This window comes from Anas acuta, chromosome 5 (assembly GCF_963932015.1).
Source record: "Anas acuta chromosome 5, bAnaAcu1.1, whole genome shotgun sequence".
In the NCBI taxonomy this organism is placed as follows: domain Eukaryota; kingdom Metazoa; phylum Chordata; class Aves; order Anseriformes; family Anatidae; genus Anas; species Anas acuta.
The window spans coordinates 65,509,929-65,531,467 of NC_088983.1; the positions used below are offsets into that span (position 1 = coordinate 65,509,929).

The following is a 21,539-nucleotide window of genomic DNA, read 5'->3' on the forward strand; positions in this document are numbered from 1 at the left end:
ATAAGGTAGCCCATATTTATTGCTATTTCATGGACCTTCAATGTTGGGGAATTGCCAACCTGTCAAAAGTCTGGAAGGACTTCAATGTGATTGGAAAAACTGGTGGAAAGGTCTTGATTCAGAAAGCTTCTGGCAGTTTTACACTTTCCTGGAGGGCCTAGTACACTGTTTAGCAAAATAGAAAATCAGTTAATTAGTTTCTTAGGAAGGATTTTAGGCTGGAACACATAGCAGATGTGCTAGAATGGCTTTTTTTTTTTTTTGAGGAACCTTACAAATCTGAATATCACTTAGAGCAGCCTTCCTATATTAATTAATAGGATTAATTGATGTAAAGTTCAAAGTATTTAGCTCAGGGTCAGTGATAGGAATAAAGCCAAGAAAGCGAATACTTCAGCTTATTTTGGAACCCTTCCTGATCTGTATTGGCTCTGTATTTCTATATCTTAAAACGATGCTTGCAGCTATGATTATGAACTTCTTTCCTTTGACCTCTTTGAAAGAAGCACTGAAGACTTAAAAAAAAAAAACAAAACAAAAAAACAACAACAACCTTATTTTAGATGAAGTAACTTTTTCAGAAGTAACACTTTCTAGACTTAATTGCTTTGGGATGAGGGTTCCTTGTCCATTGCACACCTGATGTTTTAGTAATAATATGTGATAAAGAAGCCTTAAACTGTAACACCAATGCAAAGATTTTTGAGGTTTTATTTAGCAGTATTCTTAAAACTTAGTTGATTTGTACATTTATACAAGCACTAGCCTTGTTTACAGTTTCTAGAGGCTGGAGAAAAGGTCTGAAATACATAAAAATCATCATAGCTGGTCCATAACCTGTATTCTGATACAGTGCAAAATGTAGAGATACACCTTCTCTCCTACAGTGTACTTAAGGACTCTGTTTTAATGAGAAGCATTGTGAAGGTTGGAGGGATGCAAGTGTGGATCTTGATTTTTTTTTTTCTCCTTTCACTTTTTTTTCCTTCCTGTAATCCTGTTGTACTATTGAGTCTTGTGCTATTCTACATGAAGATCAACTTACTAGCCCCCTAAACCTTCATTCTGAGGCCTTGACCTAGGAAGCTCAAGGCTGCTGTTAAAATTGACTGGCATCTATACCTTTGGCAGCTAGGTGTCCTGTTGCGGTTGTTCCATCACATTTTAGGAAACGCTTACTGGATTAGAATTTAGCTTGAGCAGATCAATATTCTGATATTGCCTGTTTAGTAACAGAGCATGAGGATGCCAATAAGAACAAGGTAAAACTTACAAAAGTTATCCTGAACACAGAAATTTCTAGGTGGAATGTGTCATTGTTTTGAGTAGAAAGTTAGGATACTACTATCCATAGTGGTTTTGGTGGGGAGGGGGTTGAGGAAGGGGTCCAGAAACTAGAATTACTGTATATACATCCACCACCAAAGCATTTAGGAAAGAATTAGGGGGTTGACCAGTTATTCCTTTTTGCTTGCTGTTTTTGTTTTGCTTTCTACTAATCAAGTTTCTGTTTAATCAACAGAGATGCTGTTCAGTTAAATGTGCTTTCCACAAAACAGCTCCTCTCATTGGCACACCAAATGACGAATCTAGAAGTATTTATACATGTTTCGACTGCGTATGCATATTGCAATCGAAAACACATTGAAGAAATTGTTTATCCACCTCCTGTTGATCCCAAGAAACTGATGGATTCTCTTGAGTATGTGTTGCTTTACCAAGTTACTTCAGTAATCTGTAACCACTTACTTCCTAGTAATGAAGTACCAAACAATGATTAAGAAACAGATGAAGAAACTGGCTTATGACGTTCTGTTAGTCTAACGTAAGGCTGATGCTACCCTTTCCTGTAAGGGCAATAGGTTAAGGTTTCATGGTTTCTTTTTAAGCTGAGCTAGGTGTAGAACAGTGCTGAAAGAGGGGAGATGCTCCAGGCTATTCCTGAAGCCTTCTGTATGAGGAGCTAGATCAGGAGCTATTAAAAACAAACAGAAGAAAGCTGCAATGTTCCAAATGTACTGGTGCTGGTACTGTGAAGGACAGAGAGCTAAGTTAGCAGCTCACCTTTACTACCTTCAACCTTCACTACCTCTATCTAAGGCCATTGCAAGATCAGTCTGATATACTGAAATACTATTATTTAACTACTCAGAAACAAATGTACAAGCAGTTCTGTTAGGTCTTTAATGTTGGTGCTTTCTGAATACCCATGTTCTATAGACTTTTGTATTGGATATTATTAGGGGAAAGTTATTTGTTCTGTATTGTCTGTGTACATTTGCTGTCCTGAGATCTTACGTAGTAGTCTTATTTAATAGCTGTCAAGCCCTAAGTGAAAAGGACAAGTGTGAGACGAGTCATATGCAATGTAAATAATAGTAATCTTACATATAAATCAGTCTATCACTTCCTCCATGTCATACAAAATCTTACCTTCTTGTAAGTTAATCATTTTTAGTTTCATAATTATCAAGGTAAGGAAGAAATCTTACTACTTACTATAGATGTAATAGCATTAGCATTAAAAATGAACTGAGGTAATGATAATACTTCTATGTTTTCCTGCGTGTTCTTTTGAAGAAAAGATTGTATTTTAATTGCAGAACTATTTTTGATTGGTCTGGCTATCATTTTTCCTTCACTTCCCCCGTAAAATAGTATGCAGTAACTTATACTTGCCTCTTATTTTGTTTTTGTAGGTGGATGGATGATGGCCTAGTGAATGATATTACACCTAAACTGATCGGCGATAGGCCTAACACATATACTTATACAAAAGCCTTAGCTGAATATGTAGTACAGCAAGAAGGTGCAAAATTAAACACAGCCATTATAAGGCCATCTATTGTTGGTGCTAGCTGGAAGGAGCCTTTTCCTGTAAGTTGAGTTTTAACATGACTCATGCCTGTAAACGGTAGCACATACTGACAGCTTGTGTATGTAGTGACCTTCGTAGAGGAAAATCTTTTAAACTTAAAGCTGTGGCTTGTCTGCTTCTGGGTAACAACTCTCATGCAGAAGATACCAAATATCGCATTTGTATATGGGAAGCTTAGGTGGATAAATTACTTCTAAGCATAGAACAATACATTTCTGTTACAATGGGAGATACTATTTTACACACAATATAGTTATACAGAATCTTGAAGTAAGAAAGGTAATTTCATTTATTTTCCCCTCTTCAAGGTGCTTTGGTGTGTCAATAGCTGAATAGTATCATTAAGGAATCTGGGGTCTGCAGGATGTAAAAATGTTTGGACTCCACTTCTTTTAGCCAAGACAGGAGATAGTAGAAGCTTTATGTACTCTGTTATATTGATGTATGGTATATATGCTATGTGCTTCTTCCGGTATGGGAGATAGTGCTGGAACAGCTTTTCCAGTTCAATGCTGAATATTTCTTAAGCACTTAAAAACACATCAACATCACATGCCTTTTTGAGTAGGTACAATGTATGTATATGTTAGACAGTAAGTATATAAGTTTTAATTAAACATATAATGTTTAAACGTTAGCATTGAAGTTGAGTGAAAATGTCTGTGAAACTTAAAAAAACAAAACAAAAAAACAAAACAAAACAAAAAACCAGAACAAACAAGCAGTTTTGCTATGGACTGTTAAACTGAGTTGATATAAGCTAGTGAAATATTTTCAACACAATGTATTTATGTAGGAAGTACTTTGCAGTTTATTAACTAAAAAATAAGCATTTGGAGGAGCCAAATGAAACTACAGATGGATCTCATGTTTGAGTTGTAGCAAAATCTGATGATATAACAAGTTACTATGGAAGAACTTTGTTTAGAGACATGGAAATTGGTATTGCTCTCCTGTGTTGTCAAGTTTTCACTTTAAACTGTTGACTTCACTACACTAACTAAAACCTTTCCTTCCTACCTGTGATAGGGATGGATTGATAACTTCAATGGACCTAGTGGCCTCTTCATTGCTGTAAGTAATGGGAAAAAAATCTTTCTTCCTTTTAGAAGCAGCAAAATTTCATGTGATTTACTGGTGGGTCTTGTCTTTTTTTCTCTTTTAAGGCAGGAAAAGGAATTCTTCGAACAATGAGAGCTACCAATGGTGCAGTAGCAGATCTTGTTCCAGTAGATGTTGTTGTCAATATGACACTGGCTGCAGCCTGGTATTCCGGAGTTAATAGGTACAGCGGGTGACGATAGAAAGTACTGAATACTTTGAAGTGATGGTACTGTGCATTTTGATAAATCAGTCTTCTATTGAACTTCTAATCAGTGTCCTGCTGTTCATCTAGGACAAAGGGGTTCTAAGGTTTTAACAGCATTAGTCCACCAGAGTGTAACTTAGGATAATGGCCAACATTTAATGATGAAGAGGGAGACATCACCTATGATTCAATTGTATAAGCTATACCTGATTTCTTTTTTCCTGGGCTTCAGTGCAATCAGTATGACTTAAAATACTGTAGACAAAGCCTTCTCTAGGGAAAAAATATACATTTGTCATTTATGTATATATAAACTGTGTGTATATATACATACGTAGTTATAAGCTATCATATATACAGTAGTTAAAGATGGCTTAAAATACTGGAACGATTCAGGAAGCAAAAAACCTAATGTGAGGCTGACAACTTTTGCTTTATGTAAATAATGGTGAGGGCAAAGGTAACTTTAGATATGGCTTTTGATAAGTTTTGTGTGTTTTTTGGTCTTCTGATGTGCTCTTTGGCCTCTTTCCCCTCCAGACCAAGAAATATCATGGTATATAACTGTACTACAGGTGGTACCAACCCTTTCCACTGGAGTGAAGTTGGTATGCCATATTTCTTTTTTTTTTATGAGCTTTAATAGAAAAATAAGATCAGTACTAAAAGCACAGGCTATAGTTGAAATTAGTATAACAGCCATAACCCAGTTTTGCAGTGCATTGTGCTTTTTCATTCTCTTCTGTTAATTTTTTCTCCTTGTAGAGTTATCACTTCCATTTTGTTCTTTGTTTTTTTTAATTCAATTCTTTTAAAGTATGGCAGAACTGATTTTTCTGCTTTATGCTTCAATGACTTAATCTGTAGAGTGCGGGTAGTGTGCAAAGAAAAGCATTGCCAAAAGGAGTAGTGCTAATGTTGGGTTTAATGCCAACCTTCCTGTAAATATATGGGTAAACAGCTCAAAATTGGGATTACTTTATACAGATGCGTAATTGAGGGTGTATGATAATTTTTGCACTTGAAGCTTTTTTGTTACGTCTAGCTTCATTTAATTGTTGGTTGAGGTGGCTCTTAATCTTTAGATGGTTATATGAGACTTCCTCTATACATGCTGAGGGAAAGTAATCTCTAAGAAAGTAGGGCCGCCTATTTTCATCTTAGATATCCTGACTAAAATGTAACCCACATTTTGAGAGCTCTGTAATAGACTTCTATAATAAATAGCAATGCAAGCTGGCTGGTATGGTAAAGCTGTTAATTAGCTCTTTTTTTTTTTAAGAAATAATTTCTCAGTTAAGATCATCATTTTTCCTCTATCTTAAATACTTAAATCCATGTTATTTCTCTTGACAACTTTCTTCACCCTTTTTTGCTTTTGCTGATTTATGTATCTATATTTATAAGCCTTATCACTTCAGCTGAAGTTGGAAAGTTGCTGGCTTCATTTATATTGCAATTCTAATTGGGGTATTTAAAGACTTCCTGTAAGCAATGGAATGAAATTACAAGAGATGACTACAAAGATAAAGTGAATTTTGATATACTTTAAGATGTACATGTCTGCCATGTACAGAATTTTCAGTTGTCAATGAGAGTTTGACATGGAGTCCAATCCTAACAATGTTTTTAGAAAAGCTTAAATATGGATAACTTGTTAAATGTAATTTGAAATGCACTTCAGATGCTTGCAAAGTCCTCAGCCTACTTCTTTAAAGTGTTCTTCATTTAAAAGATTAGAATAGCCTTTATGAAATACAGATGGATATTTGAATAGCTTTACATGCTATATAAACCGAAATTGCTGTGAACTTTCAAAATCAACTGAAGGTAGGGAAGAGGACCAGAAAGAGAAGCTACGGTAAAGCTGCAGTAAAATATTCTGAAGATAAAGGTATGAAAAACTTTGATATAATAAGAACCAGTTTAACACTATCTTAGGTTTAAGGCTTATAGCTGTTTTAGTTTTTATGGTTATTAGAGTTAGGATGGTTACTTAAATAGCATACTAAAGTAAATATTGTACGCTGTAATGTACTTTGAAAACCATTGAACTTTACATGGTTACCATCAAAGCTGTTACGCAACTTTTCTTTCTCAGAATACCATGTAATTTCTACTTTCAAGAGGAATCCTCTCGAACAGGCCTTCAGACGGCCCAATGTTAATCTAACTTCCAATCACCTTTTATATCACTACTGGATTGCTGTAAGCCATAAGGCTCCAGCATTCCTGTATGATATCTACCTCAGGATTACTGGAAGAAGCCCAAGGTAATGGTGACTAGCTCTGTCTCTTCTGTTACTCTTACTTTTAAACAAAGCTATGCTTACACTATGGTATATATTGATTTCTTCTTCCCCTGAATGTTGTGTGACTAAAACTCACCTTTTCTATTTCTTTTTTTTTCTCTTTGAGAATAGGTCATTGAATTCAAAGTGAATTTAAACTTTCTAGCAAAAATGAGGATGTTTTTTGTTGGATATTTTGTTTGGTAGGGTTGAGTATTCAAGGTAAACAGAATATAAGATCTAGAAAAATTATGTTCATTCTTGAATGATAAATAATTAAAATGTTGATCCTTATTTTTTCCTACAGTAAAGCACCTATATTTGAATTACACGGCAAATCCGTTAAACAGTGCAGTAAGGCACCCTAGCATGAGTCTTTGTTCAAACCCCCTTTTGCATCTCTGTCGGACCACAGTCTCCCATACATTGCCTGCATTTTTTCACGATGTTTTGCTCAGATTGACAGGTCATAAGCCATGGTAAGAAGGACAGGGCTAAAAATATTTTGATAAGGTGGTGGAGATGAAGATGACACAGCATGGGTACTACCTAGACTTACTAACTATAAGCAATAACAATCCATTGACTGCATTTCTAAGAGATTAATGTCTGACTCACCAATGTTGTCCAAGATGTATCTCAGGTCAGAATCCTAGTCAGTCATTAAACTCAGGGAAGTGGTTGGCGTTAAGATTGTTGTTGCTATTATAAACTGAAAATGGAAGGGAGGAAGAGTAAATAACTGTGGGTTATTCCTGTAGATGATACAGCTTGATCTGGCATACTTTGTATCATCTCAACATTCCATTCAGTTTATAATAATTACACTACTAGCTGGCTAACTTCTGAAGTGGTAAAAATTGCATAATTCTGCCTAAATAGGCCAAACTAGATTACATAGAAAAAATATAAAATGTCATGACAATTCGTTTCAGATTTGCCAAGCCATATGATCTTAACTCATTGCATATATTATGTTTTCAAAAGTATTTGTCATCAGACTCTAAAATCTTCACTATGGTGACAGTATTAATACAAGTGAGTATTCATTCATTGTCCTGTAGTCTAGGTCTATCTTACATTGCTACCTTTTACTGATCCAGTCCTAAGTATTAAATAAGTTTTCCCCTCCTTGTATTTCATTTGTAGGCAAAAACTTCTAAACTGCCTTGGTTTTCATTGTTCCAAGCCTAATCAATAGCATAGCACTCACAGCAACAGTAGGGACAGGCAGCTGTGCCTATGCAGGCACATTATCTCTGCGTTGAAAAGATTTTAAGCTCTATGTATCAAAGCATGAATTCCTAGCTTTTTAGGTTCTTTTGCAATATAAAATGTTCTTCATAAAAACTGATAGAAATTCCCTGATACATGTCAAGATTCCATCACTTGCTAAAATAACTATACTACAGATATCAACCTGCTATCTTCCAAATGGGAAATAATGCTGCCAGAGTCATGTCAGTCTTTGGAAGTCCAGTCTTTTAAGTATTTAACCTAATGAGAGTAAAACAAGGCTATAAATAAACACGTTGTTTAGAATACTCAACAGGCATGAAACATTGAATCTTGTTTTTGGCTTTTTCTGGAGTTCCTATTTAGTGTTCAAACACAGAATTTAAATATTAATCAGTACTAGTACAAGAGGTGACATTAAAGATGTATCTTCTGGCCTTTGAAGTATAAATTATATGAGTATTCCTAATTAGTTTTATGTAGTAGTGGCTGGATAGGTTTCCTATCATGCAGAAAATTTCAAGTTTGGAGGAAAGATGGGAGGTTCAATTAAATCAAAAAGTGATTATTCAGTTGCTAAGGTAGCAAACTGTAGCACGTTTTATTCAGTTGCTTGGAATTAAAACTTGAAGTTTGATGCCCAGCATGTAAGCATGCTATACAGCTTCATACTATATAGCTTTCATTATATGGAGATTCTTTTCTTTAAGCCTTTTTAAAAAGCTTTTTTTTTTTTAAATTATAGAGAGGAACTCTGATAGAGGTGCAATTTTAAATCCTAATGGGTTTCATACATTATTTAATAATAGAAGAAAATTGAGCCAGATCTTTATTCTTCTGCTTTTTTTTTCTAATTGTCTGGTTCAAAGTACTTTGAAACCTACTTTAACTGACAGGCTGGAGATGGTACTAGTATAGGGATGTACTACTGTTGCTGTTGTCATTCTGTCTGGTTGACCTCTGGTTTTAATTACCAAGTAGCATGCACTAGGAAACTTCTAAAGCCTTGGAAGCATAATTACAGATTTTAAAGCTTGTTACAATGCTTTTCTGAGTGAAGGGCTAGCTTAATCTAAAATGTGACCTCTGCACTACAACTTAGCAAGAACAACTTGAGTGGTGTAGTAAAAAAAAAAAAAAAAGATGAAATCAGCACAAGCAAATGCGAATGTTGTGTTAACTTGACTTCACATGGTCTACGATCTGCCCTTTGTGTTGAATATGAATATATTTCTAGGCTCTTTATTGCATATAATATAGGAAAAACTAATCAGTGAAATTGCTGCATAGGTTGAACTGCACTATTGGCATACTGTCAGGATATTATACCATCACCATATGAGAAATTCTTAGCAAATAAAACTAATTGGGTTTTATAACCCTTTAGAATTAAAGGAGTATGTTCATAACTATATAAAAAAAATCACCCACAAAAACTAAGTCCTTTCTATTGAAGGGTTTGAATTTTTTTGGAAACTTAACCTATTGAAATCTTTATGCAATATGAAATTGTTCTGGTACACTGTACTTGTGGAAGTAGATAAAGCTTTTAGTGAGACAAAACTTATTTTTCATTGCTTTTGCATCTAGTGAAACATTATTGAAATTAACAATTCTCTGAGTAAGAGTTAAAGAAAATGAAGGAGGAAATAATGCATGTAATTCTTCTGAACTTTGTAGATGGAATAAGTACAATAAGGATCAAATGACATAATGAGGATTTAATATTCCAAACTACTTCAGTAGACTTCTGTAGTATTGTGCTTTTATATAAACAGTGGTGATAATTCTCACTGTACAAGTTTGGCAGTGTTGTCAGTAGCTTGCTTTATGTACTTACTTGCATAGCAAAGCTTATTAATTGCCTAATATAAGGCATAGTTCTTGCCTGTAACTTTGTACAGGACTTACCACAGCAGAACTATCTCTTCTCAAAAGCAGCTAAGTGTATATGATATCTTTAAAGCCATTTGAAAATATGCACCCAGCAGGTCTTTCCAATTACTCTGGAAGAACAAGCACAGGGAATATACCTGAATATGACAGGGCACTTCTTTACTGTGAGGGTGACAGCACTGGAGCAGGTTGCCCAGAGATATTGTAGAGTCTCCTTCTCTGGAGATACTCAAACCCACCTGGATGCCATCTGGCACAGTGTGCTTTAGGTGCTCCTGCTTGGCAGGGGGGTTGGACTAGATCTTCAGAAGTCCCTTCCAACCTCAACCATTCTGTGATTCTGTAACAGAAAGTAGCATGAAACATTGAAGCTGTAATTTATGTGTTTCTCCAGCAATTCATTTTCTGCTACTCCTTCTTAGAAAGCTACAGAGGAGGTAGAGCTGGTGGGTGCAGAGAGGTTTAAAGAGATCACTTCAGTTAAAGTTTCTTAAAACTTAACATGAGGCACCCTTGACATAGTCTCTGTCTTACAAACCAGAAATGAGTGAACAGTATATTTTCATTGAATAGATGACTTTTTTCCCCTTGCAAATACTTTGAAAAAAAGTTCTGCACTTACAAGAACAACAGAACTGCTAGAAACAAAGAATTCCTCTTTCTCTTATACTTCAAAACTTATAGCTAAATAAAAACTTACCATTTTACAAATATGAATACTTGTATCATATACCTTAGGAGGAATCTTTTAATTTTTTTTCCAACTGTCTCTAATGCTTATGCAGAGACTTGCGTATTAACAACGCAGATCTTCTGAAGGATATCTTGTATTGGCTTCAGAACCTTATAGCCTAGAGAAAATAGATGGTGTAAGACTTGAAAATGTGGTAATAACCTTAAGCCAGGTTATTTTTTGTCTGCTACAGAAACATGCCCACCTAATTTATGGATACTTGATTTGTATAACTGTTGCTTAAAACTCAATTTCTGTGACGTGCTTCTTGATTGGTTGTGTTTTGATTGTATTTTGTGCTAATGGCAATAAGGGCTAGCTAGTAGAGGCAAAATTATACCTAGCGTAGGTGAAAGCCTTGCATATTGTCACACTGGCTGACTGCAGCAAGTGTTTGGCTCCTTATCATCAGCAGGTCTGATTTTTCTGTCCTAAGCTTTTGAAGGTGTAATACAGTATTTGATATTACACTGACTTTATATATATAGTTTTGATATTGAAGAATTGTAGCTAACTGTTGTCAAGTGTATGTATCAATTTCAGGCTGAGAGAAAGCCTCATTACATACTTTTCACATTCTTCTTTGTCATCTGTATTGCTATTTGCAGGAGGAATGTGGTGCTATTGAAGTTTGAAAATCTCTCTAACAAAACTTAGTCTGCCAGAATAAGCGTACAGTAAATGACACTTATTGCTGATATCTCTGAATATAAGAGGTTGTCACTATAATTCCTTTTCTTTTGCAAAGTGGGTGGGAGAGGAGAACAGTTTCATGCTGATTTATTGCAGGCTACCAACTTGTCACTGAGGAAGCTGCCCTCCCTTAGCCACATGTTTCTGTCACTTCTTTCGCGTCAGATCTAGCAGTTAAGAGTATGTGGAGACATTTGATTTTTTTGGCTGATATAATGAGAAGCTAATCCTAAAAAAAAAAAAATTCAATTTTATGATGACGAACTTAATTAGCTGGTTCTGTTGCCAGTCACTAAATCCAATGTGAGACAGAATCTGCAGCTGAGGTAAAAGAATTGTCTTTAGCTGCTTGTTTTTTTTTTTTTTTTTTAAATCAGCTTATCTGTATTCTAAAACCATATCCATAAGTAGAGTCAGCAGGATTCCCTGTGAAGGTTAGAGACTCTTCTTAGAAAAAGAGCTAAAAATAATGTCAGGGGCTGGTAGCAAGCTCCAAATTTACACTTATTCAGATTTTCATTTATACCATTTAGTTTTTTCCAGGGACCTAAGTTTTCTAGTACTAAAGCAGTCTAGGCACTCTAAGTAGAATCCAGCTATTCTTCTGGTTTAACATAACAGACTGGAGAGGCACAATAAGTTCAACTACATTAAATAAACTTTAGACTGTCAGTGGGCAGGCATCCACAGAAGAGTCTGCCACATGTAGCTGCCTTGTCCTGTTTTGCATTATTGTTATCCAGGGCATTTTGTGAAGTGCTCTTTCTGGCTATTCTGACCAGTGAGCTCTTTGCTTTCTGAGTCTATGTTTTTGTGACTTTTTCAGACTTATCTGTTAAGACAGCTGCTGGAGGATCATTCCTTTTTTTTTTTTGGGTGTTTAGTTCAAACTTGTTAGCACAGGATATATACTGGACACAGTCTATATTCTTAATTATTTTTTGAATCAGAGGAACTCCAACTCAGCTCCCATACAGCCAACTTGCCCAGCTGGGGAAACTATAAATGGGTGTTAGTAGACATTCCTAGATGCTTTCAAATGAAATTAACTGTTAGAACTGTATTCCAATTTTAGCCTTTAATATGCTCCTGTGAAAGGTTTTAAGAAAGTGTTAATACTTTTGTACTTCAAATACATTTTTGCTTTTTCAGTGGTCTCAGCCATTCGTAATACTCTGTTTCATGAGACTTAGAGGCAATTTCACTATTCCTTTACATAGTGAGATACCAGTCATTAATGTTAGTCAATGTAAATGTTTGGAAGAGTTTCTGGGACTGTGCTGTCTCCTCTACAAGTATGAACGTACCAAGGCAACTTTCTGAGAAAAATCAGGGAATTATATTGCTGCTATGTATTTTATTGAACAAAACTGAGCTTCAGAAAGCCATTTCCTATTACTGCTGGGTTGTTCTGCTTTCTTTGCTTTTCCTATGTGCCCCTCTGCTCTGCTTAAAATGACCATTGTGCCCTCCTGTAAGGATCAAATTGGAAGCAATTCTTTGAGATGGAAATAGCTCAAGCTCCATAAGCAGAAATGTAATAGCATTTCATGTAAATACTACCTAGTACTTACTAAAGCTGAGTGATCATCTGTAGCTCTGTAACACTTTACAACAAGAAAACTCTTTCATCTAAGAGTGGATAACTCATGTTTTTTGGGTCTACTTCAGGTATTCTGATCAAAGGGAAATTTGCCCAAATTGATCCTTATAACATAATTTCTCTGCATTCCAAGTGATATTTTTATAGAGTTGTCACCCATGTGTAATAAAGAATAATGGAAGGTATTTCTGCATATTTTGAAGTAGCCTGGAACTGATCACCCAATTAGCAGGATATGCTATGGTTTATCTGCCCATTGAATAGATCCTGCTCTTTGCTGCAGTAACAGTAGGGGGCAAAGCTCTATTTCTGGTGGTTCTAAGCCTTGGTCTCTTACTGACCATCATAAATGAGTTTTTTCTTAGAGATGTGGCATTGCACAGTGTGCCAGAAGGTTAGGGAAATTTACTCCCTTGATGTGTTCTGCACTGTGTAACTCTATTTTAAACATGTTCATCAAGTTAAATTGTTCAGTACAGCTAGATATTTGTTATGCTGAAATGAGAAGTGTTAAGTATCAAAGTATTAAGTATTGTCCTAAATTACAAAGAAAGGATGGTAAAACTCTGTCTTCTGTTGGCCATTCGTTTTAGAGAGGAAACTTACTGTTCCATGGGGAAGTAGAATTAAAAAAAAAAAAAGCTGTCCAGCAAGTTCTGCTTTCATATCAAGATTGGACAGCTAAACTCCAGTAACATCTTGCTTTAGACTGATAGGATACTTCTGTGTATTAACTTTTTTCATGGTTTAGATACAGAGTAGGATGGGTTATGTTGAAGGAGAGGTGCGGGGTTATAGAACTTTTTTTTTTATTTACCACTGTAACCTATACATTCTGTTCCTTGGACTGTAGGATGATGAAAACAATATCACGTCTTCATAAGGCCATGATGTTACTAGAATATTTTACGAGCAATTCTTGGATCTGGAATACTGAAAATATGACTATGCTAATGAATCAGCTAACCCCTGAAGACAAAAAGGTAAGTAGCTGTATGGTATGGAGACTGAAAGTGAAGTACAAACTTACTGTTCTAATATGACATGAATCAGTAATGCTGCTTACTGCAACGTGGAACGAAGCATGGTAGGAACTCAGTTCTGGATAGTCTTGCCACAGCCATTTGAGTGTACCAAGGTGTTTTGTACAGGGCTGTGTTGTAAGCCAGATCAGTGGTCTGATCAGAGATAAGGACAGGACTCCTTGAAGGAAGCTGTGTACAAAAGACAGTTGTTAGGGTGGCTTGATCATACATGATCAGGTGTTGCCCTATATGTCAGTCAAGTAGCCAAGCTGTGTTACTGGTTTAACTTGCATCATGAGTAAAACAAAGCTTTATTTCTTGACCACTATCTTGTTTTTCTGAGGAACAGGAAGTAGTTTTTGAGGTTTTTTTTTGTTTCCTTTTTGTGTTTCAAACTAGTGACAGTCTCTGGGTACACTTTTCGTGCTTTGGCAATACAGCTACATGTCCTCAAATTCTCTCACTCATTGTGAACTAAAACTGCCCTGTGCAATGGGGAAGTGTACCTAGAAGCAGGATGACAAAAGTCCTGAAGGTGGTTGAGGAGGAACAAAAACTGTTGTTGAACAGAGGACCTGAGTTAAGAGTGAATGAAACTTCTCATAAGAATTCTCATAAGAAATACCTTATTCTTCCTGTTGTTCCATCCTCTCCCCTTCCAGATTTTGATAGCTTTTCCAGGATTAGGTATGTTATTTTCTGAAACACAGTGGAATTGTATATTTATTGTTGCTAACTACATTTTATAGCATAAGCTGTAGTCAATTTCAGACTTGCCCTGTTTGACATTTCACTATCAGCTTGTTCAAATGTCATTAAATACAGTATTTTTAGTAGTTAAGCATCAGATTTCCCATCTCTGCTCAGCAGATTATTTTTTCTGCTCTTTTAACATGTTAAAGCTTATCACTGAGCACTGCAAGACATTTAGTGTGATCATGTAACCGAGGAGGAACTGTGAACAACAGAGGAGTGAAACTTGCAGAAACAGTAAACAAGCTGTTGTATTAGCTTGCGGTTTCATAGAACAGTCTTATTAGGCAAGTTCTTACAGAGCAACGTTTAAGTGTTTTGTTCAGAAACTGTGAGCTAGAGGTTTTATTGTCTTTATTGGGACTTAACTGGCTGCTGTACTGTAGTGTTGTTTGAGATGGAGGTAATGGACATCAGTGAGAAACTGAAGTTGTGAAGTTACCGTAGTAACTTCTGCAGCAGATATTCTTATGACTCTTTACAACATAGTGGTACAACTACAAGTACAGTTAAAAGAACTGCATCTCTATCAGTGAACTTAGTACAGAGCAGTGTGCTTATTCCATAGTATGTGAGAATTATTTCCTGTCTGGAAAGGAAACAAGTAGAGTTCTTTATGGACAGATTAAATGTGAAACTAGTGTGCTTGGAAGCTGAGAGAAGAATGTTACTGAAGAGGGAAAAACAAGGCATGGAATAGTTGAAATTTGCAGGAGATGGATTGTATGAGAATCTGGTGGTTGAGTCACAGATCTTAATGTGAATTATTCTTATGATTAAAGACAAATTTTTTGTCATTGCAATGAAATTGATCTGATGTAAAGAAAATAACTACCTTTCTATCTTTATCAGAAATGATTGACTTTATGGCAGTTAATAGTGAAAGCTTTCAATTTTTATGCAGACTTTTAATTTTGATGTTCGACAACTACACTGGGCAGAATACATGGAAAATTACTGCATGGGAACAAAGAAATATGTGTTGAATGAAGAAATGTCTGGCCTCCCTGCAGCTCGGAAACACTTGAATAAGTAAGTGTACATCTTATTTTTGTTTCTCTGTCCTTGTCAAATTTCGCTTTCCCATTTTTATAATTTACTGTTCTTAATAGCATTTGTTTAGTTCCACCAGAGTTCTTCTATTCCAGGCATGTTGTCTAAAGCATTTTCTAATGCTTTAGTCAGATGCCATCTTTCTTCCTTCATTTGTAGATCTTGCGTTATTCTCTATATTAGTAATCCTAGTACATCTTGGTTTATGGCCATAGCTCTGATTGCTAGTGTATGCTGGAATCCAGGTTTCTGATGTTACTTGTGTATCCTTTCTGGAACATCAAAAAGGTACACAGGGTCAGAATGGTTTGTTCAACTACGCTAGTTTAATACAACAATAATTGCTTCTTTTGGGAACATGACTGCTGGAAGGAGGCAAGTAAACAGGCATGGACTTTCCACTGCAGTGCAGGAAACTTTGTTGATGCTGTAAGATGAAGTCTCTTAGCCTCTTATCTGTGACTTAACTCCTCCAATTTAAATGCATTGTAATTATTCAGAACGTTACTGGTATAGTGTCACTTATTTTATTTTTGGGTGATTCATAAAGACAGTTGATATTCTTTAAAGAGAAAAATCAAAGATTGAAAAAAGAACAATTTATCTTGTTCTGCAATATTGCTTGTCTGTTATGCTGACAACCTGAGGGTAAGTGGTTTAGGTCATCTTCAAAAGAGATTGGCATGGCACAATCTCAGTGAGAATTTTGGCTAAACTTGCTAGTGTTAACCTTACAATAGCATATTCAGAGACACAGCTGTAATACATGCTTGTAATATACACATGGTATAGCAACAAAGTAATCTGAATTTGTGAGAAATTCTGGGTTTCAGCTAGATGTGTTGTAAGCCTGAATTACATTTGCAGGCTGTTTTTAATGGGAATGAAGGTTTTCTGGATTTCCAGAGATTAGTTCTGAATCTTGACTAGGACTTGACTGACAGAATTAACGCTGATAGAAAAAGACTGAAAAGTGAGGGATCTAGAGGACCAAGTAAATATCCTTGTATGTTTAGTTTGACTACGTTTTTCCTGAATCCTCTTATGATGAGGCTCTTTTCGAAGAAGAAAATAGATGATTAATATCTCTAAAAAGTATATTTGAGATTTTAAATTTCATCTTTGATAATGGTGGGCATAGCTGAAGAGATGTCCCCTTCTAGTTTTGGATTTGGATGCAGTTCAGAAATGCACCGAACACAAGTGACATTCTTTGTACAAAGGATCACGCTAAAATAACATGAGAAATAGTCCTATATTGGAATGGCATCTGGTCATCCTATGTAAAAGAAGGCCTGGTGGTAATAACACCCGGTATACCTATGCAGCAACGTAAGACCAGTGAGTATTTTCTTAAAAAGAGCTGTCTTTCAAATACAAATTTTTATAGTCTACTGAACCAAAGATGTCATGTTCTTTTTAAGAAATCTGAGCAAATTCTGGTTTCAAGTCATCTTGGAGCTTCTATTTTTACATGAGAAATTTGCTAAAAATCACAGATACCCTAAAACAGTACTTCCTTTTTTCCTAATCCTTAAAGGATTAAGGAGGAAGTTCTCTGAGAAGGAACAAGTTTAAAATTGCCATAGAGACTATGAACTTTGTAGCTTGAAAAATCTTGAACTTTTTTGTCAGCAGTAATAGGTGTTTCTACAAATACATTATTTTAAATACATTATTTTAAATGCTTGGAAGGGAGCTAGGGTGAAACTAGCCTGGTTTTGGGTGAGTGGCTGTCTTGAGGTGAGTCAGTGTGTGTGACCTTGGCATTCAAAGGTTTTACCAAGCAACTCTGAAGCAGTAATACATGTAGTTAGCTACAAGGCTGGTTCTATTCCTGAATTTTCACATTTCTCTTTGAGCAGTGAACAATTGGAAAGGCCTTCTCTGCTTGTTCTTCAACTTACTAGCTTACTTAATACCCTAACTTAAGATACTTTATTAAAGTGGTGTTGAGATGAATAGATGAACAAGTTAAATTCTACATTATAAGTTATTTTAATGCTCTTTACCCTGTAGTTCTTGGTACCTTGGCTTTTACGTGTTTTTTTTTTTCTTCCCCCTTAGGTTAAGGAATATACGCTATGGATTCAATACAATTCTTGTGATCCTGATCTGGCGTATCTTTATTGCAAGATCACAAATGGCAAGAAATATCTGGTACTTTGTGGTTAGTCTGTGTTACAAGTTCCTCTCATACTTCAGAGCCTCCAGTACTATGAGATACTGAAGAAGAGAACTGAGCATTAGGGCATCTATGCATATGGTGGTCTAACTACACAAAGCCTGTAACGTAGTCATCTCACATCTTGTAGAAGCATTATTTCATCTTAAATTGGAGTGCAAAATATGGTATGGTATATGTACTGTTAACTGTATATCTTCCAGAAAACATAGAAAATAAAATGGTCAAGTGCCGGTCTGAATTGGCGTTAGACAAGCATTTAAATAACTTTAAATCATTGACCTAGGGAGAGAATGTTTTAGACCACTGACCAACATAACTGTGCAATTTGGAACATTTTGATTGAAATCTGCCTTAACATACTTATTCTGTTAATTTTTACACCACGTTAGGGAAGGTAAATTGTCATAGTAATCGCTAGTTTATTAACTATTCTTTTTGAAATCCTAAAACTACAAAGGATTTTGAGTTTCAGAGGTGTATAAATGCTGGTGGATCTCCTAGAAAAACTAGTGGAGTACTTCTATAATTTCTTTACTTCTTTCGCTTCTTCCCTTCTCAAAGTATGGTCATAATGGTGACTACTTTGCTTTTAAAAGGAAAATAAATCTCCCTTCATTATGGAAAAGCCTTTTGTTTTATCTGGTTTTCAGAATGCACTCAGTAATTCAGTTCTGTGCTCAAAATCAGCCCCATTCTATTTGTGTTTATCAGCATGAGCAATTTGCTTTTCCAAAAGCAGAAGTGATCCTATCTGAAAAAGATGAAACGGAACATTACCATGAGGGGGGGAAAATATTTGTTGACCATCCTCTTTTTTTTAATGATTTTTGTTGGGAATACAGAGCCAGCACTTGATTGTTACATTTCTGACTTCAAAAGGTAAATGTATTTAAAAAGAATTTATTATGCCTAGTTGATACTTATATTATTGGTAACTGTAGTTGGACAAACTGTAGGCTTTCATTGAGAGATACCTGTTCTTAAATTCTAAGTAATGTTAGCAAATACTTCATGAACTAATAGCTTTTCAAAAACTCTGAGCTATGAAATTTGATGCATGGATAGACCAATGCATAAGCACACTCATCTATGTCCCAATAAAACCCTCTTGTTTCACTGGGCAAGCAGAGCAAGAGGCATCTTGCTTCAAAATTTGAAATATATTAACAGATTTTAATTTATTTCTTAGATTTCTTCAGATTTAAACCTAATAATTTAAACTTTCTGTGTAATTTGTTTTGGTAGGTAAAACTCAGACATAAGAAGTTGTAAGAAAAGCCTGAGTCCCTTTTTAAGGCAATACATAAAGATTCTTTGAAACTCTGGTTGCACAGAATTCTATTTGAGAACACTGTTCCTCTTACTGATGCACTGACCAGCACCCTTGCCCAGTGTGTGTTCATTCAATTTATACTGTATGTGAATGTTCTTGAATCTGCTTGGAAAGGCAAATAATGACTTAATTACACAAGAGCTACATTATACTTGCCCTTGGTAGTTTTTTTGTCCTATTTGAATTAAGTATGTAAAGAACTTATTTTGCTATTCTTGTGGAAACTTACTTTAAAGAGAACACCTTTCATGCAGGTGTATGCCATTTTGAAAAGATAATGGCTTCCTTGTTGAAGCTAAGTATTCTGTAGTAAGTAGTAGTTAAGCTGTAATTCCTTTTTAAAATGACCTGTGTGTATATATATATATATATAAAGCTAGCGATGGAAAGCCTAAAAGGTCTAGGACCACACCTTGTGTGAGAGACCTTACTGTGGCTGAAAATAAATTATGGCTTCTGTGACTGAAGATGTTATACTTTAACAGATACATTAGGTATGTTACATTTTTAGTTACCTCCAGAAGCATCTTACTAGATCTGAAAGTATGCTTAAGCATTCCTGCACTGCAGACTTTTTTTTTCAGAGGTGCCTACAATCCAGTGATGTCCCTCTTCCCGTGTTGGCATGTGACTGGTTTGCAAAAAGACGTGCATCATATTCTGAAAATTATTTCTGTGAAGCAGTTGACTTTAGACTTTTTGTTCTTTATCACCATTACACGTAATACTTTTATTGTTGATTTGTTTATACTGGGAACTATGAAGCCAATTAATAGATTACTTCTGATCCATGCTACTTAGGAATCTATTCTGTTGAATACATAACTGAAGAAAAGGATTGCTTCAAATGTAAGGACACTTAACCTCTCCTCTTAAACACTTGGCAGTTTAGAAAACCATCTTTATCTTTGGGGGCTGTGGTTATCTGTTGACTATTGGTGTCTTAAACCCATCAGTCATTCTATTTAATTGACAGTAGATTCAGTGTCACACTTGTTACATCTGTTTTTTGTGGTCAGTCTGTGAAATTTCTATCTGAAGATAATATTTTATTTCCATATCAGAACTCTGTTTTATTGCATTTCTTCATAAGTGTTTGCATGTAATGGATGTTAGTCAGAAACAGACTTGAACTTTATTTTTGATAGAGAAAGTTTGATTCTCTGTACTGACTAGCAAGTTACAGAAAGTATTCTAATTGGTTAAATAGGAGAAGCAGTTGAAACAACAACATGGTCACTTAACAGTTACTGATAATTAAATTTGGGACCAGGGAAAAACTGCTTTTTCTTGTAATGTTTTTCTGCTATAGGAACACATGTTTGGAAACAAATGCTAAATCTGTGAGCTTTTATAAGACAAACAGAAATATTGGGTGCCTTTTGTTTGTAAACCAAAAATAAACAAATCCCTTAAAAGTGTTGTTAGTGTTTATTGTATTTTTGCTGGTTTTAGTGGAAAACTAATGTATAAATTCTGTCTTAATATACATATATATGAACATGGTCTTTCCTTTATGAGAGACTTGGAAAATCAAGTTAATGGCTAAAATTGCATTTAAAAATAATAAAAAAAAAAAGCAACACCTCCTTTCTCCCCCAGCATCCTCCCAGATCAACCCAAAAATAATCAAAAGGTAAAAAATTAAATCTTCATGAGGTGATAATGAAACATATGGTGCGTGGTCATGGAAGCTTACTTCAGGTAGTTTTCTTCTTACTGTTACTGACATCTCACTTGTAATATCAATTTCAGTTTTGTTTAAATAGGTAGGTGCTTTTTTCACGTAAGTTAAAAGAGCACTGTAGTTTACGCAGTAGCTTGTGGATTACCACTTCAACAACTGCAAGCAACCACAGCTGTTGTAGCATCTACATTTTGTGGTGAGGCAGAGGAAAGTACCACTGTTAGTGTATTACCTAAATGCTGTGGCTTAGTCTGTTTGGCTTCTGTTTAAAATGTTAATTTCTCAGAATCCTCAAATTTATGGGATAACAACCTTACAGTGATATCCCTCATGTTTTGTGCTCTTAAACATTTTGCCCTTTCTGTGTAGTATAGTATTACATAGTGTATTTTCAAAAATGATGTACAGGCTGACAGTGGTAACTTGAATCTGGAAAGTATTCTGTACAGTGTTGGGAAGCATAACTCTTCATATTACTATTTTTTCATATTTCAACAATCTGCTGAGCAGACTAAAAGAAAAGTGAAACAGTGACCGGAGAAGGGCTACTCAGGAAAAATGTGGGTTGCATTAAAATGTGTTTTGCTGTTTGTCCATCTCTGTGCTGATATATGTGAGATTTGTTTGGAGTCTTTCATTGTGTATTTATGAATAAATCCATAGAAATCTTAAAACAGCTCCACAGGAGCTACTATTGTCTACCCCAATTTTTAATATATACTGTAACTAAATTTAAACACTAAAGTTGGCAGGTCTCACTCTTTACTTTAAACTCTAGGTTTTCTTGCTTTCTTTTTCTAGAGCATTCTTCAGAGCTTCTTCAGACACCTTTGTCTTCCTTTCTGTCTGGAGATGACTGCA

General features: G+C 35.4%; 1 protein-coding gene across 2 annotated transcripts in view; it reads left to right on the top strand.

The window, feature by feature from the left end:
- FAR1 (fatty acyl-CoA reductase 1) overlaps positions 1-20,413 on the top strand; it is a 37,565-nt gene extending 17,152 nt beyond the window's left edge. For both annotated transcript variants that reach the window (XM_068685421.1, XM_068685422.1), the window contains exons 4-12: positions 1,523-1,702; positions 2,700-2,877; positions 3,908-3,952; positions 4,045-4,163; positions 4,728-4,795; positions 6,289-6,460; positions 13,493-13,622; positions 15,322-15,449; positions 17,538-20,413. In XM_068685421.1, the coding sequence (XP_068541522.1) occupies positions 1,523-1,702; positions 2,700-2,877; positions 3,908-3,952; positions 4,045-4,163; positions 4,728-4,795; positions 6,289-6,460; positions 13,493-13,622; positions 15,322-15,449; positions 17,538-17,700 (1,183 nt within the window). In that variant the 3' untranslated portion in view covers positions 17,701-20,413. The remainder of the gene's footprint in view (positions 1-1,522; positions 1,703-2,699; positions 2,878-3,907; positions 3,953-4,044; positions 4,164-4,727; positions 4,796-6,288; positions 6,461-13,492; positions 13,623-15,321; positions 15,450-17,537) is intronic.
- The last annotated feature ends 1,126 nt before the right edge of the window (positions 20,414-21,539 follow it).